Source organism: Bombus affinis, chromosome 3 (genome assembly GCF_024516045.1).
Source record: "Bombus affinis isolate iyBomAffi1 chromosome 3, iyBomAffi1.2, whole genome shotgun sequence".
NCBI lineage: Eukaryota > Metazoa > Arthropoda > Insecta > Hymenoptera > Apidae > Bombus > Bombus affinis.
The window spans coordinates 6,405,543-6,421,285 of NC_066346.1; the positions used below are offsets into that span (position 1 = coordinate 6,405,543).

General features: G+C 34.7%; 1 protein-coding gene and 2 long non-coding RNA genes across 3 annotated transcripts in view; 2 read left to right on the forward strand and 1 right to left on the reverse strand.

The window, feature by feature from the left end:
* The window catches only part of LOC126914127 (uncharacterized), a 34,309-nt gene extending 30,171 nt beyond the window's left edge, over positions 1–4,138 (forward strand). Inside the window, exon 3 of the long non-coding RNA XR_007709572.1 lies at positions 4,126–4,138. This is a non-coding gene — a long non-coding RNA (uncharacterized LOC126914127). The remainder of the gene's footprint in view (positions 1–4,125) is intronic.
* A 2,231-nt stretch (positions 4,139–6,369) lies between these two features.
* Positions 6,370–10,337, reverse strand: LOC126914071 (DNA translocase FtsK-like). Its single transcript, XM_050717549.1, has 2 exons — positions 10,141–10,337; positions 6,370–8,419 (listed from the first exon to the last, which is right to left on the reverse strand). The coding sequence occupies exons 1-2, from the start codon at positions 10,156–10,158 to the stop codon at positions 7,505–7,507; spliced, it is 933 nt and encodes a 310-aa protein (XP_050573506.1). The 5' UTR covers positions 10,159–10,337; the 3' UTR covers positions 6,370–7,504.
* Positions 7,983–9,214, forward strand: LOC126914121 (uncharacterized). Its single transcript, XR_007709567.1, has 2 exons — positions 7,983–8,126; positions 8,222–9,214. It is a non-coding gene; the product is annotated as an uncharacterized LOC126914121 (long non-coding RNA).
* Positions 10,338–15,743: the final 5,406 nt, after the last annotated feature.

Here is a 15,743-nt window from a genome sequence, read left to right on the forward strand (position 1 = left end):
AATAATATTTGTCATAATTTGTGCAAATTTCTGTTTTGCATATATCCTAAGAATATATCGTGTTTTATAATAGTACCTATACTTTTAAAATCAGAATGTATCAATATTGATAATATAATTTTAATATCAAAGTATATGCGTATTTCTTATTTTATAATATATATATTTCTAAGAAATTTCGACATATTACGAAATTTATGTCACAAATCGCTTGAAATATTACACGCATTTATCATCCTAACGCAATTGCCCGAATTATATATATACTCAGTGCAATTATAAAATCATTTTCGGATAGTATACCAAACTATTAACCATATATTTGTTAGAAAAAGGGAAGTTACGCGTTCGACGGCTTCCAAATATTAATTAATTTTATTTTAATCGCGACGGATGCTCTCGTCGCTTAAATAGCTATGGTGTGTTTATCCGAAGAAAGCGCCGAAGAATATCTATCGCGTGGTACGATTATTGGCAAAATTTAAAACGCCTTGAAATTGCTGCATCTTAATTTGGGAGAGTCGTCGTAATTGATGTTCCTATTCCTCGCGCCGCGTGCGGAACACGTGCGCCGTTTGAAGCATTCAGAGATCTGCTCGTACTTTCGCTCATGTTATGGACGAAATAATGCGAGAATTATTAGTCTATCAATTTGGTGAATTTATGCGCGATTTTGAAAAGTAGAGCATATTTCGAAAGCTATTTGATATTGAATTGTTTTTAAATGAACAGGTGCGAGGAACGGTATTTTAAATTTCAATTCGAGTGAATTTAGATGGATTTTAGAAGTTTAAAGCAAATACTACGGACGAAATACCGGTAGAATTATTAAAATTAGGGTATATTTTTAATATTATTTGAAGATTAACAATAAATTATTTTTGAGTATGCAAGATTGACGTTACATCGTATTCGAGTTGATGTGAAAAATTGCAGTTTAATTTTAATGCCGATAAGGCAATGTCTCCGTGATATGCAGGACGATAGTATCTATGTATATCGTTTGTGATTATAAATGGAGTTACATAGGAAGTGATACTTTCTGCTTATAAACTTTCTAATACCGTGTTTATGATCTTCTTTGTAATGTGTAACAATTAAAAGAAGTAGTAATTAAAATTGATAATTAAAGGAATTCAAATGTTATTTTAGGCTATTAGGGTTGATAAAAATCTACAAAAGATCTATAGAGAAAAATTATTGTAATTGCCAGCATGTATGTATGTCTAAATTCCAGAGAAATTATAATAACCATGATAAATCAAAATAGGTTTTTACCTTCAGAAAATAGGAAAGGAACTATTGAATTCGTATTAAATATTCTATTAATGTAGAAAGTAAATGAAACACTTGTGAGCTTCGTGACGATATTACTGCGATGTTTAATGTAGAACGTGGTAAAGAGGAATGAAATCAATAAACGAGAGCAATCTGCTTTATCGGTTATGATTTATAACTGATCCAGAGCCGGTTTCTTGGAAGAAAATGCACTTACCTACTTTCATTACCGGGATCACTCGACGATCGAGCTCGCTTTCTGTATCATCAATGGAAACATCAGGCGAATGAATGCACAGAAGGAAGGCTTGTTTGCGTCGTCCTTCGCAATAGGATTGCAATTTACCATTCAAACAAGACTCGTCTCTAGTCGGGTATAGTTCATTACCAATGTTACTATAACTTGTATGTACTTCATAGAGTGGTTTGTACAACTGGAATTGCATAGTTACCGTAACTATGTACTACTTGATTATTTTATCAGATATAGTTATTGAAAAGGAATGTGAAATTTATTTTAATTCATCTTGTAATTTCCCTGTATTATAGCCTGTAGAAAGAGGCGCTTAAAATTTAAGTGAAATATAAGAGTTATGTTTTGTTAGAAAAGCAGTATCCAAAAATTATGAAATATATGAGGAGAAAGATGTTTGCCCAGAGATAAGAAGAAAACGCTTCTTTTTCGTTAAATTTAAATCTATTTGATATTATAAGTTTAAGCAATACATTTTATTATATAATCTGGTATTATTTTTATTTCATTCAGAGGATACAGCTATAGAGATCTAATAATTAAAACAATCTTGATGTCTAATCATATAATCATATGAACTATTATCCATATCATTATACGATAAAATATTTATGAAGAAATTTCTCCTTTATTTTAGCTTTCATTTGCGAAAAAGATAAAAGAAATTTTACCAATGGATCGCTTTATAGATGATCAGTGTTTAATTTCTCGGACCAAATATTTTTTCTTAATGTTTGAGAAAGTGAATATACCTAATTTTCATTTTATCTACAATTTGATAAACATATGTTGAATGTTTAATGTTTGAGTAATTACTCCGACTAATTAATATTAAGATACTAGTAAGTATTACAGCTTCAAACAACTAAGAATTTAATATCCTGTTATTTATAAGCGCTCATGTATTCTTCATTTTCATTTGTAAAGTAAATTTTTTGAAGTAATAGTGGATACTTAAAGTGAATAAGAAACGAGTATAAGACTTATGTAAATTTTCTGACATTATTAGCGAAGTTTATGAAATTAATAAAAACAAAATTAATATCGCCTCTCATCCATTTTCACACATATTATTTTAATCATCTCGTCATATTATACATACGAACATATATACGATTATGATCTATATGTACATAGCAATATTTTCTTACATGACGATAAACCGATTTAGCAGTTACTCAGCTGGCCGTCTTAGAACTTTCCAAGGGGAAAGTTCTTTTCACGAGACTGTTTTCGCGTTCACAGTTGCAAGAGTTGATTTACAATTTCATACGATATCTTTGTTTCCTTATCTTTGTTTCTTCCAGCATTATATAAAAATTCCAAACGTTGTTTTTGATGTATGCAATTATTCTTAAAAAGTACAGTAGTTTTGTTAATTACTGAACGCTAAAAACTGTAGGTACGTTAATCTTATCTGAAATTTCTCTCGTATCGAAATCGTATATTTTCTTTTGGCACTAATTATATCAATGACTCACTAAATTGATTTAAAAAGAAACAATTAGAAACGTGGTATCTTTTATGTTAATTCTATTTTAATATTGATATAATTACAATGGAAAATTATAAAAGAAGGCTAAATGAATATTTATAATTAATATAGCGACCTATTATACTAATTTAAATAATCAGTCATCAAATCACATAAAACGATACTTCTCATTAATACAGTTCATCTTGTACTTCGTTTACTAAATGATCGATACGAAGAAAGTAACCAAAACCCTTTAACAAAAGCACGGCACGTACAATTGCTGAAAAAAGTTCCTGCTCTCTACTTGATCATTCATAGACCCGCTATTGCTGTCATAGATGAATGTTTGTTAAACATGTAAGCCGCTATAGCGTGTTGTCACTCATTTATGTGAAACTCTAGTCAACGTCGGGTCACGAAAGCTTGCATCAACCAATCGACGATTTCAACGATGACGATAAATTCCGGCAAAGTAGGAGGCGGGTTCTTGTAACTATGGGCTGCAATGTTGAAACCCACGGGCACATTTTGCGTGACTCGCTTAGACGATAACGAACATCGGCCCAGCTACGTATTTCTCGTATCACCGGTCGATACAGTTTCCCTCGGCTAACGAGCGACAATGCCGTCACGTAACTTCGCCAGCCAGTCGTTCCGCGATCGTCATTCGTCATTGTCAAAATTCCAATGCAATAGCCAGCTAAACGTTCAACAGTGGCGAGGAACGCGGAAGGAAGCTCATGCATAATATTTTTGATAATGGTAGCTTTCTACAGAGCCCAAAGTCAGTGATTCGACGCGTAGGTGGGTATTATTATACACGATGATGCAAGCTACGAATCTTCATACAACGTTACACCTGTGTCGCGAACGTGATAGCTGTAACCTCGTTGCACACAGAAGAAGGTCAATGCACATGGAGTAATCCTCACCTCGAAGTGCATCATGACATGATCGTTTGGCACGTTGCCAACGCCATTGTCCGTAATTTGTCCTGTAACTCTTAACGCTATGTTCATACTAATTCTTCCCTTTGTAAACCTCTTTGACGCGTTTAATTCGATGTTATGCATTGTTTCTGCGACATGTTATTTGTAACGTTACGTATCTATTACAGGATTGTCTAAGGTGATTCTATTAGAGGAGCCAGAACAATTAAAGGAAGAATTTGAGGATGAATTGTCGTCACGATTGGTAAGTCATATGTGTAACGTATATATTGTATATACATGTAACGTCACGTAATAAATATAAGACAGAATTATAAAATTTGCTTTTTCCACGCGTCACGAACATTCAATATTCGACTTCGAAGTGTATAGAAAAGAAAATATGAATGTAGTTGATCTACAGGATCTACAGGATATTATGAGTTCAATAGCATATTATACATTTAATAATATTGATACTATATATTCGTATAAATGACTTCTCAATGTCTATGATATGAATATGCTAATAAATAGCAATACTTGCTAACATTTGACAACTAAAGTTCAAAATTAGAAATTATGGAATTACTATCTGGTTTCTAGAAAGTTCCTGCAATGCATGTGATATTAAATGATTTTAAACTATCATAATAAATAAAATCAATCGATTAATCCTATTATCATCATCTTCTTGAGTATAATCGTTATAAAACATTGGAAAGGAAACACAAGTTTCCTTTCCTTTTTTAGAAAAAAGGTACCAATGTGAAATTTGAAACTATGTACCTTCTAAAAATATGTCAGACAATACGTAACACGTTAAATGTACCTTACAATGATACTTGTTGCAACAGAAATGAATATTCATGCTTCTAAAAAAATACAATGGGATCATATTTTTCTTCGAAATCTTTTGAATGGGTCGCTCTTTCATCGAGTTGAACTCCGTGAATTACTGTATACGCGTATTTCTTGAGTGGTTCAAAGAATAACCGGTGTTGAGACATCAAAGGAAATGTCGTTGTACCGTAGAAAACTAGTAAATTGCAACAAAAGGACGCGTCTGGGAACGTACGAATTTCGGTGGTAGAGATCCGACAGATAAAATAGAACTTCATATTGCTTTTAAGCTTGTGCGCCTTGTGAAAAAGTAACTACAAATTCTATTCTTTGGTTTGTACGAATTTCGTCACTTTACAATCGCGAAAAGATAGGAACGAGTCGACGCGAGTGAATACTCGCCTTGCAAAAACGTACTGCTGGTTGCCATAACTGCAGGCTGCCAGCTTGATCATGTAGAATGTAGCGCGATTACCAATGATCCGATGGTAACTGGAATCTTGATGAATAATAGAAATATAAATTTTTTCCCTTAATCTCATTACAATACGTTGAATAGTGTATATTATGTTCAAATTTGAAAAATTAAGTTTCAGGTATAATCTATATTCAAACTTGTTTTACTTCGTTCAAAATATTGTATATTTGTATTTTTTGTCGACGCGCAATAAAATTATTGGATTTTACATCCATCTTTGCATTAATAAGAAATTAATACAACATTTCGAAAAAATGATTGAAATTTAAATACATTGAACTGCAATTTCTTTGAGTTTCGACCAGTCCTTGATAATAGAGTATATACGTGTTCTACACCAATTAAAGATTTTATAAAATTATCATATGCATACGTACGGACAAAATATTAAAATTTTATCTCTATAAATTTTGATTACGCTAGTATTTTCCCCTGATCGTGATATTAAACAAATAAACATAAGAATATTTCTTACTTAAGTGCATTTCAATTTCGTCAAAAATTGTTAACTACGTCATTTTGGGAAATATTTTGGAAATTATTTATAACATTGGTAAACTTCATTTCTTGCTCCGTAATTAATAAGGAAAGAAAAATATAGAAATAATACAGAAAGAAATACCTGAAAAGAAAAGTGATCTAAGTTGAAAAAACTAAAAGCATAAATTGCGTGAGTGCTGTTATTTTCTACGATTATTTTCTGTTATGATTTAAGAATTAACTCCTGGAACGAGGTAAATTTGACTTATACATCACTTTCACACTCGTTCTCACGCAATTGCTGCTCTACAAATACAATCACCAGATCCGCTTTTATTTTAGTATCTGTCGTAATATATGTATATATCATACGATGCCATTATTATGTATATGTATAGTTCAAGCGAACCGACCGTCCTTTATATCGAAGAAACGTGAAGGTCGATGTATAAATTTCGTAACTAAAATTCCAATTGGCGAAGTTCCGGTACAAACTTGATACAGTTCAAGCTTGCCGGTTACCTTCTCTTATTTTTATCATAGAAGGAATAATCTGAAAGGTCGTTTGTTGCGACTGGTTATGCGAGTTTGACTGATGGAGAAACAGGAACAATTAGAAAGTTGAAGGGTATAGTTTTAATTCGATCTAAGTTGGAAACGTTTATTAATATTTCTTTCGCCTCTACTACCTCCATTACAATCATTAACAAAATTAAAACGAAACATTTACCTTCAACTTGTGTAAATTATATAATGAATCGTGGGTGAAAATATTTCGAATTTTCATTGAAGGGCGGTATATTAGAGTTACGATTATAAAAAGTGTTGTGTTGGCCTCGCGATTTATTCCAATCTAATTTACCTTATAATAATATAATTAAAATATAATATAATAGTAAGCGTGCTGAATTTTATTGTGCAGTCCCGTGAGACACGAACTCGAAGACACAGCTTGACAAAGTGAGGGTCTCCTTGAAATGAAATTGTAACGGTACACTTATGACGCGTGTGCAAGCTGCGTTCTCTAAGACTAAAACCAGCACGGAAGCCTACCGTGGAATGTGGAATTTTTATTTACAACATTTTTACAACCTTCCTTACACACAGGGTTAATGATTTTGACAGGGTTTTACGTGAAAAGGCTATTCGCGAAACGGAAATGAAAGAATCCTTGACCTTTCGGAATCTCTCCTTAGAAGATCCTGATTGGAGAAATAAAGTTTAAAAAAAGAGATAAAATGATTCCATTCGATATAGCTTTCGTTACTAATAATTATTCTGAACAGATACTTAGAGATCATTCTTTACATTTCCACTGCACGTTTCATCAAACATGCTTATCACATTTGATTCCAATGGCAAGAATGGATTCGTACCTTCATCGAAAGAAACAAAAGTTCGACTCGGTAGGCAGCCATGACAGCGATTTGCTTATTACCGAAGAAAAATTCAAGAACCTTCACCTTATTCTCTTATTTTACAAAAAGAAAAAAAAAATATCAATGAAGAAAATAGAAACAATAATCAAATTATCGATTTCGATTCAATTTCCTCGCTGGATTGCAATGTGTCTTAAATTCTCGATATTCTCTTCGGTAATAATCGACGCGCGACGTACGAATCACAGTGCCACCCATCGTTACCGATGGGCCACGCCGCGATCACGGCGAAAAGGGTGCGCCATCGAAGCATCGCGTCTTCAGACAATACGGACAGATCAAAACGCACGGGGACCACCCTGACGAACACGGGAGGGACTAGAGGATCTAGTAATAACCGAAGCTGATGTCGTGCAACGGTGGTGCGACGCCCTGTGGCAGAGCATAATCCCTAGCTAATTGATCAAGGATGCCGCCGCTTTGGCTACGAGGTTGTGGCTGGGAACGGTGTTCTTGAACAGGAGCAGGGCCAAACTGGGCTGGTCCCTGATTATACAATTGAGATGGCGGCGCTGGTTCTTCAGGCTGAAGGAGAGTGGTTTGTTTAGTGAGGGGTGATTGAGGAGCAGCAGGCGTGAAAATTGGTGGTTTCGGAAGACTTGGCTGCTGTCTGGGCGCCAGTTGCGGTGAATAGACGGCTTCGGTGTGAGTTTGGGGCTGTTGGTAAGCTGGCTGTCCGTATTGAATCTGTTGAAGGGGTGCAGGGCGAGGTGCTGGCGCAGGCGCGACTGCTCGGAGTGGCGCAGGTCTGGCAGCCGGTTGTTGATATTCCTCTTGGTAGTTTTGTGCTTGCAGAGCTTCTTTGCTGGTGGTGTCGTCGACCAGAGTCGGTGGTGCAACCGTGATACCCTCGCCAGCGGGTTGGAAACCGTATTGATTCGCTCCATATTCGACTACACGTACTTTGCCGGTGTCATCGACGAATCCGTATTTACCCTTCACCTCTCCGGTTGGTAGTTTCGTCTCGATCTTAAAAGACCCATCCGCGCCTTCGAACCCGTACGTGTACGAGCCGTCCTCGTTGTGCCTGTTGATCTGCTTCAGGATGGCCACTGGGGTTGGTTTTGGGGTTGTGGGGCCAGCCGATTGCCGATTTGGCGCCGAATTAGCGGCATAACTTCGGGGAGTCGGATGAGTCGGTCTTGGAGACTCGTATGCTGAGTATTCGTCTACGTAGTTGGCATCTGGTTGCTGGTATTGCTGAGCCGATACTACTAGTATGGCAGCTACCAGTAATAGTACCTGGAAGAAGTAAAAAGCCGTGTTTGATCGAAAGCAGTGCGAAGATGTAATTGATTGTAGAATGCTACGTTACGACATAATTCATTTTTATTCAATTATTTGATATTCCGTGGTTTTATGACAGAATACGTGCGATAGATATACACAGTGTTAGTAAATTATTGTCGTCGTTCTTAATCGTGCCTTTCTAATCGTGCCACGCGTATCTCGTAAGTAGATCATAAAGATCATTACTGCAATTATCGAAACATCTACTACTTCCGCTATTACTTTCTGTCCTAGAATATGGTTATATTTCGCGGAAAAATGTTGTTACACAAGTATTGTAAATTGCTCCATAACACAATCGCTTTTCGTTTCAACGAATCAGTCTAACCAGCACGATATTCGATCGATAACTATGGTCCATTAAAAAAGACCCTGCAATAGAAATATTTTTCAATCTTTCTTGCTTGCAATTCGTGTTTCGCATAATTTATGATTGCATAGTCGAGACGTGTCTAGCGAGCAACGCCGATACCACCGTAAACTTAATCTTCATGCGGTCAGTATCCTGGAAAGTATTACAGAGCTGTTAATCTGAGACTTCATAAACCGTAATTGTTCGCAGAAAGGTCTAAACGCAGTGATGCATGACCCTCCGGGTTACCAGAACCTTAACCGCTAGACGTGACTTTATTACACCACCATCGAGTAGATAACCGCATTCGAAGGATACCGGATTCTTGACGTCGACTCGTTATACACGGTAAAAGTCTCGATCGCCGTTGTATCGGCGGAAGGCGAGCGCGACAAGCAATAAATGCGACTGTTTTGCCTGTATTTATTCCTCCCCGTGGAGATGTACACGATTGGTAAATCGATCATCGTAAATTACACGCCGTTCGCCGAGATTTACTGCTTCCATCTGCGTAACGCACTTCCTGCAGTTCTGCCCAAATGGCCACGAACGAGAAACGCTTACTATCGTCACGCATACTGTTCGACATGACTCCTGAACGTGTTCCTGTTCGGCGTAGCTCATTATATAATGTCTTCCTTCGAGCGAGTAGGCGGCAAAAAAATATCGATACCGCCCGCGTACGCTCTCATAATTTTTCGAGTAGCGCGGAAAACGATCGAAAGGTACTTCCGAATTATAATGTAATAACGCGGTTGTACGTCGTCGGTGACTATTAGTTGCGTAATGGTAATTGTAACGGATACGCGATATTTTTACGAGCGAATAACGGTCTCCGTCGAATCGCGCGAATTACGACCATGAGGCGACCAGATTTCTCCCGTGTTCGGAACGTCGATCACACATAAAGGTCTGGATCGAGTGATTGCTCGGAACTAACATTTATCTTTCGCTCGCCTTACGAAACCGCCGAGCAACGTGTCTGGTCTACAAACTATCCTCTACATCTATCAAACTCTTGCCAGACGTCACCGAATTATTCTGTCAGCTTTAACGAGTCAAGGTTTTACGAGATCCAGCCGCGTGCACTAGCAATGCACAAATCACAAGCACAATTCCGTCACGATGAAAAACGATCACATCACACGCGAGACTGAAATTTTTGCAGATGATAAAGCGGCGAACGATAGTCACGATGATGCCGATGATTTACAATGACCGGTAGAGAGCACGCGATTTGGAAGAAACTTTGTCAAAATGTTGGCCCTCGAAGGGCTCGTTAACGAGGAACGATGACGATGGTGACGCACTAAATACGTACCGTCGCGACCGTGCGCATTGTGTTCCAGGTGGTTGGTGTGTTAGTGTGTGTGAATGTAAGTAGGCAGCGAGGCTAGAGTACCAGCGGTTGCTCGAACTGAGGCCCTCATATACCTTACTGGGGTCCCCCGTTCCTACCCCCCTCTTGCCCTCTATACTCCTGTTAGCTCTGGGGGACTTTCACTATCTATTCGACTCCTGTATATACGGCCGCCTTGTCTCGTTACAGCACCTTATATCCCCTAAATATTCCCCACCAGACTAGCCCCGGTTCTCGAGAATCTGGAAAATCGATCGCAACGTGGACCGATCAACAACTTTGACGCCGCGTATATGTATTTTATATACGGCTAAATAAGGACTGCATTCCGCTGCCTCTCCATATTTTTCTCCATTTGGGAAGACTGATTAATTGAGATTTTTTTATTATTCCTCGTGAATTATAATGTTTGTGAAGGAAGGTAACAGCATGTAGAGGTTACGGTTTCTGGTACTTTTTCGAATTGTTATTCAGTTTGTTGAAATTGAGAATTTGATCATATCCTCCTCAGCGAGGAGGAAAACTTTCCTAACATTGTTCGCTTTATGTACCAAATGTAATATTTTTAAGAATTCTAACTAGTATTGCAAAATAGTGTTTATTTCATGTACTGTTTTCTTTTACTTGTTACGCTCTTGTGTTCAATATCAATTATAATTCTGTAAAATTAACGCAACTCTTCAAATTTCACTTTTCCAAGGATCTATCTGTCCGGAGTTTTCTGCCTACCATAGTAATTAATTGAAGCCTGTAATTATTTGGTGCGTCGGTGTTCATAGATAAGAAGCGGCAAGGACTGTTTAGACGTCGGGTTTTCGAGCGAGAGAATGGATCCAATTTGTCCCAGTGTCCTCTTATATTACCGTTGCAGTAACTCGTATGCGGGACACGTTGCCCGGCAGGTTGTTCTGGTTTCTCGTCACTCTTGAAAATCATTCTTAAGTTCTGGATTGGACTACCGATCTAGCGTTCAACAATTTTTATTGTCTGTCTCAAACCTTTCACTGTATGCCTGATTCCTGTACGATCGGTCACCGTATGTGTCTTATTACGGCTGGTATCGGTATATCTACTTCGAATTTAGCGTCTCAAACGCTCAAGGTGTTTATCGATGGTTTTTCGATGGATGGTTTGAATTCAGTTCAAAATTCTACGAGAATTGAATTTTAGAAATCTGCGTATTGCGTCGCGATATAGTCACGAAATTCGGGAACTTTTTATTTTAATTGAAGTTGATATAAGAACGTAGAATTTTTGCTTGATTCTGTAAGTTTCCTATTGTATTAGTACGATATATATTTTATAGTTAATACGCATAGAAACTTAGTCTATTAGGATAGCAATATTAAAAGATGGTATTGCAGCGAAATTTCTGTAAATATAATATTAATAAATAATATTTTAAGTATTTTTACACATAAGTATCAACTACTATATACATTTTAGGTAAATGAAATATTATTCCGCATAGCATCTTTATTACTTCTTATACAAAATGAATTTTTGCGTTATGATAAATTGCAATTAGGTTAGAAATAGAAATAAGTTAGGAATATTATATTATAGAATCATTTGATTATTTGATTCATATATTTTGAAGTTCAGCAGAAGTTGTTTACTTATAAGCATTTCACATTCAACGATATTTTCGCTTTAGATTAATAAATGATTAATATTAATAAATATTTTAATACAGTATTTATAATGCAATTATTTGAAATTTTAGTTAACCAACTTTCTACAATGTATTATGTGTCGCTATTCACGCATGAATATATGTATTAGTTTGCGCCATATTTTACGGATATCCGGTATGAATATCTTATAATGCGATTGCAGTTTTAAAGTTTGTAATCCTTCTTCCGATATGATATTAATAATAACACAAAAGTAATATTCGACACACGAAGTTGTTCAGTTGCGGGTTTCTAAGGTGAAATTATTATGTAAAAGTGGCGATGTAGATATCGAGGTCACGCTACACAAATTATACCTATAGCCATCGAATGAAATAATTTAACGAATGCACTTTTACCATGAATACCGGTACCAAAATTTATTCATGTTTCTATATATTCTGGATTTATCCGATACTGAGTGAAAAATATTTCACCACGAGAAATTTGAAATTTTGTCTATGTTGGTTCGTTAACTCTCTGAGTCCTGTAATTCCAGTTACGCATGCACTATAATATTAAAATATGAATTTGCATAAATATCTGCAGCTTACTAATTATTTTATATAGTATATTTAAAATTTCGCATTTGATACGGATTTTTCATAAAAAGAAATGCATAGAAAGAAATTATAGTTTAACAGCTCTTTATTTAAGAGGTATCATTCTTTTGTATACAAATTTTTACTTACGGTTTGAATAACTTTGATATAAAGAATATCTTGAAGTAGCTTTAATCATTATTTATTTTTAAATTTCTTGTTGATTTATTTGTTCTTTTAAAAATATAGTATAGTTGGATATTATATTTTAAGCACAAACTACATAATTTAGAACTGTTTAAGAATCGAATAGAATAGCAGTGGTAAATATATTGTCTCTTACGTATATATACTTAGCATGTAATTCATTGAAGACAATAATTATTTATCCTTCAGCTTTCTTTAAGTGAAAAAATTTCAAAGTTCAAATGTCATTCAAGCACTACCGTTAGAAGCAGCGTTGCCTAGTCAGTTGTCACTTTATAATGACTTACAATTAACCAATGGAAGTCTCTGTAAATTAGAAAATATATTTAAGCATCGCGATTGCTAAATTAAAAATTTTCATTCATTAACATAATGATTTTATGTAAATTTGAAAATCTATTATTTGAAGAGTTGAAACGCAATAGAAGCGTTAAATAATAAAATTTAAAGCGATAATCGTATGAAAAATTTACGCGAAATTCGTAGATTATATAGCACGATATTTAATTTGTATAATATCCTGAAAATAACAGAATGTCAATCCTTTGACAATGTAATAAAGTGCCGAAGAAGTTAGCACGGAAGATCTAGAAAATAGTTATTGGTCGAAAATAGGTATTAGATAAAAAAAAGTAGACGTTTCCAATTTTTATACAAAATAGGTATTAACAATTATGTTACCCAAGATGATATTTAAGATATGAAATTTATAATAGCTATATACTACATTTGATTATTTACTGAATTACATTCAGACTACATTGTTATAGAATTAAAATAAAATCTCATTAAAACATAGCATCTATTCTCGTAATAGTTCATTCTATTCACTATCTATTGCTTCACCGTTTTAATGGTTCCTCATTTTATGATTACTTTGATTGATGTATTAATTTTATAAATTTTTAACGATTTTCCGTAATTTACATAATCGGTTAAATGATTATGACATCGTTTTGGCTAATAGCGAATAAGAGACTGTGCTTGATCGTGGATCGTAGACTAGTTATACATTTATGGAATGAAATGAGACAGAATAAACTAGCTAGCACGCGTTTAATCCTTAATTATAGTACTGTCTGCAACGTTACTTTCGATCTTGTAAGAATAATTACACCAATGAAGTAAGGTTCATATAATCATTTCGATAGCTAAAATCACGTGTCGAAGCGCACGTGTTGCTTCTCCAGTAATAACGATGCGATGGTAAACTTGGTCGAGTAAAGATGTGTAGAACGTGTCTTTAACCTAGTTATCGGCTACGAGAAATAGCGAACTTTAAGATAAAATAAATAATAATAATCGAATAATACAAAAATTGCCCATGTGATAGAAAGAAGCATATCTTTTTTACTATATTGTATCGTACACGTTTGTTTTCTAAAACTTTACGAATGATACCCAAATTCACTATTATTTCTTATTTACTACGATGTTCATGTTTTATATTTTCATGAATTGATATAAGGAGATGAAACCTAATTAGATCCCATAAAAATTTCGTAAAACTGTATATAATTTAGCAAATTATTTCATTACATATAGTTCTCACATTATATTGGTGCAAAAGGATCCTGGTATTTTTGCAATTCCCTGGAGTAAAAATCTTCGCGACATTGATAAGGGAAAGGGAAAAAGAGAGCATCGGTTCTATCGGTTGTCACCTTGAAACTGACCGAACGCGCAAGGTTGAATCGCGATTCGGCAAAACAAAGCCCGGCCTTTAAAACCGAGCTTGATACTCGTCGTTTTCACTTGACTTTTGCGAAATGCGCAACTGACCGCCTTGGTTTCCGCCGTAAAATTAGCGGTCGATCGGCGTTTTGTAACTTTCTATTGGCACGCTGCTCGTTAGATTTGCGGTTGATCGATATATTTTGTATACCTGACGACTCGCTTCCGTAATTTCTCCCGAACGTATAATTTCCAATAATTAAGTTTCTGGTGTTTAAGCCTCTCGTGAAAATTAATTTGTTTATCGGTGTTGCTAGAAAGTCGTACGAATCCTCGTTGCTAATTTAAAATGTAATACAGACTATCTCAAGAACTAGAGGCGAGCTACTGTGTATTTTTAAAAGCAAATTCGTTTTACATTAGTTGCATGAGAATAATATTTTTTTATATATTTATTAATATTATTTTTAATAAAACTTTTTTCTCCATGCATTTCTACATTTGTATTATGTAAATGTATAGGAGGTTGGAGAAATATTTTCTTATATCCGTTGCTTCTGCTTTGGCATATGTGTACTGATTAATTGGATATAGATGTATCAGGTTTCTTAGAACTTAAAAGTGTTTTAATAACACTTTGACGTCAATGTTTGTAACGTATAATATGTTAATGTAATTTTAATTTTAAGAACTGAGACTTCCTTAAATAAAAGATGATTCAATGTGCAAGTACTTTTTGGATTCACTGTAAATGGAAAGGATGTAATGAATATGTAGACTACATAATGATAGTTTAATGAGAGTAATCATTTTTATATAATTTCCTTTATATAGCAATTGTTGAATTTCACCTTGTTAATTTCTTCTCGCCAGTTTATGTAACGTTTTAAGTAGGTAATATGTTTTACTTTTTTTTTTAATGATGCAATCTCTTTTGTGATAACTGTCAGAATTTCGTTTTTTGAATAAGATGTTCAAATAATCTCTTTCTTTTATATTTTGTAGCGATGAATAGTTTTATGTTGTGATAAATAGAACGTCTTTTCTTCTCGAATATATTGTCTACAATCAACAACAGAGTGAACGTTATAGAAATTAAACGTAATCACATTCTTAAATTCCTCATATCCTCTGAAAATAATTAAAAACACCCAATTTGGAATAAACGGACAATTTATATAGATTAACTTTCTTTTATATAAGCCATAAATCTTCAATAATACGTATAGTATAAGTACTTACGTAAGCTTACATTGATAGCGTGTAAATACATCTAACCGCTTAATTAATGAATACAAAGCAATAACACAATTCGAAATCATAAAATACCACGTGAATCTTTATAATAAATATTATATCATACCCTATATAAGTTTTACAATATGCGTAACTCGTTTCAAAGTACCAATACGAAATTCATTCGTAGAAAGGCAGCAACATTAAGAATTAGCATGAAACGATTAAC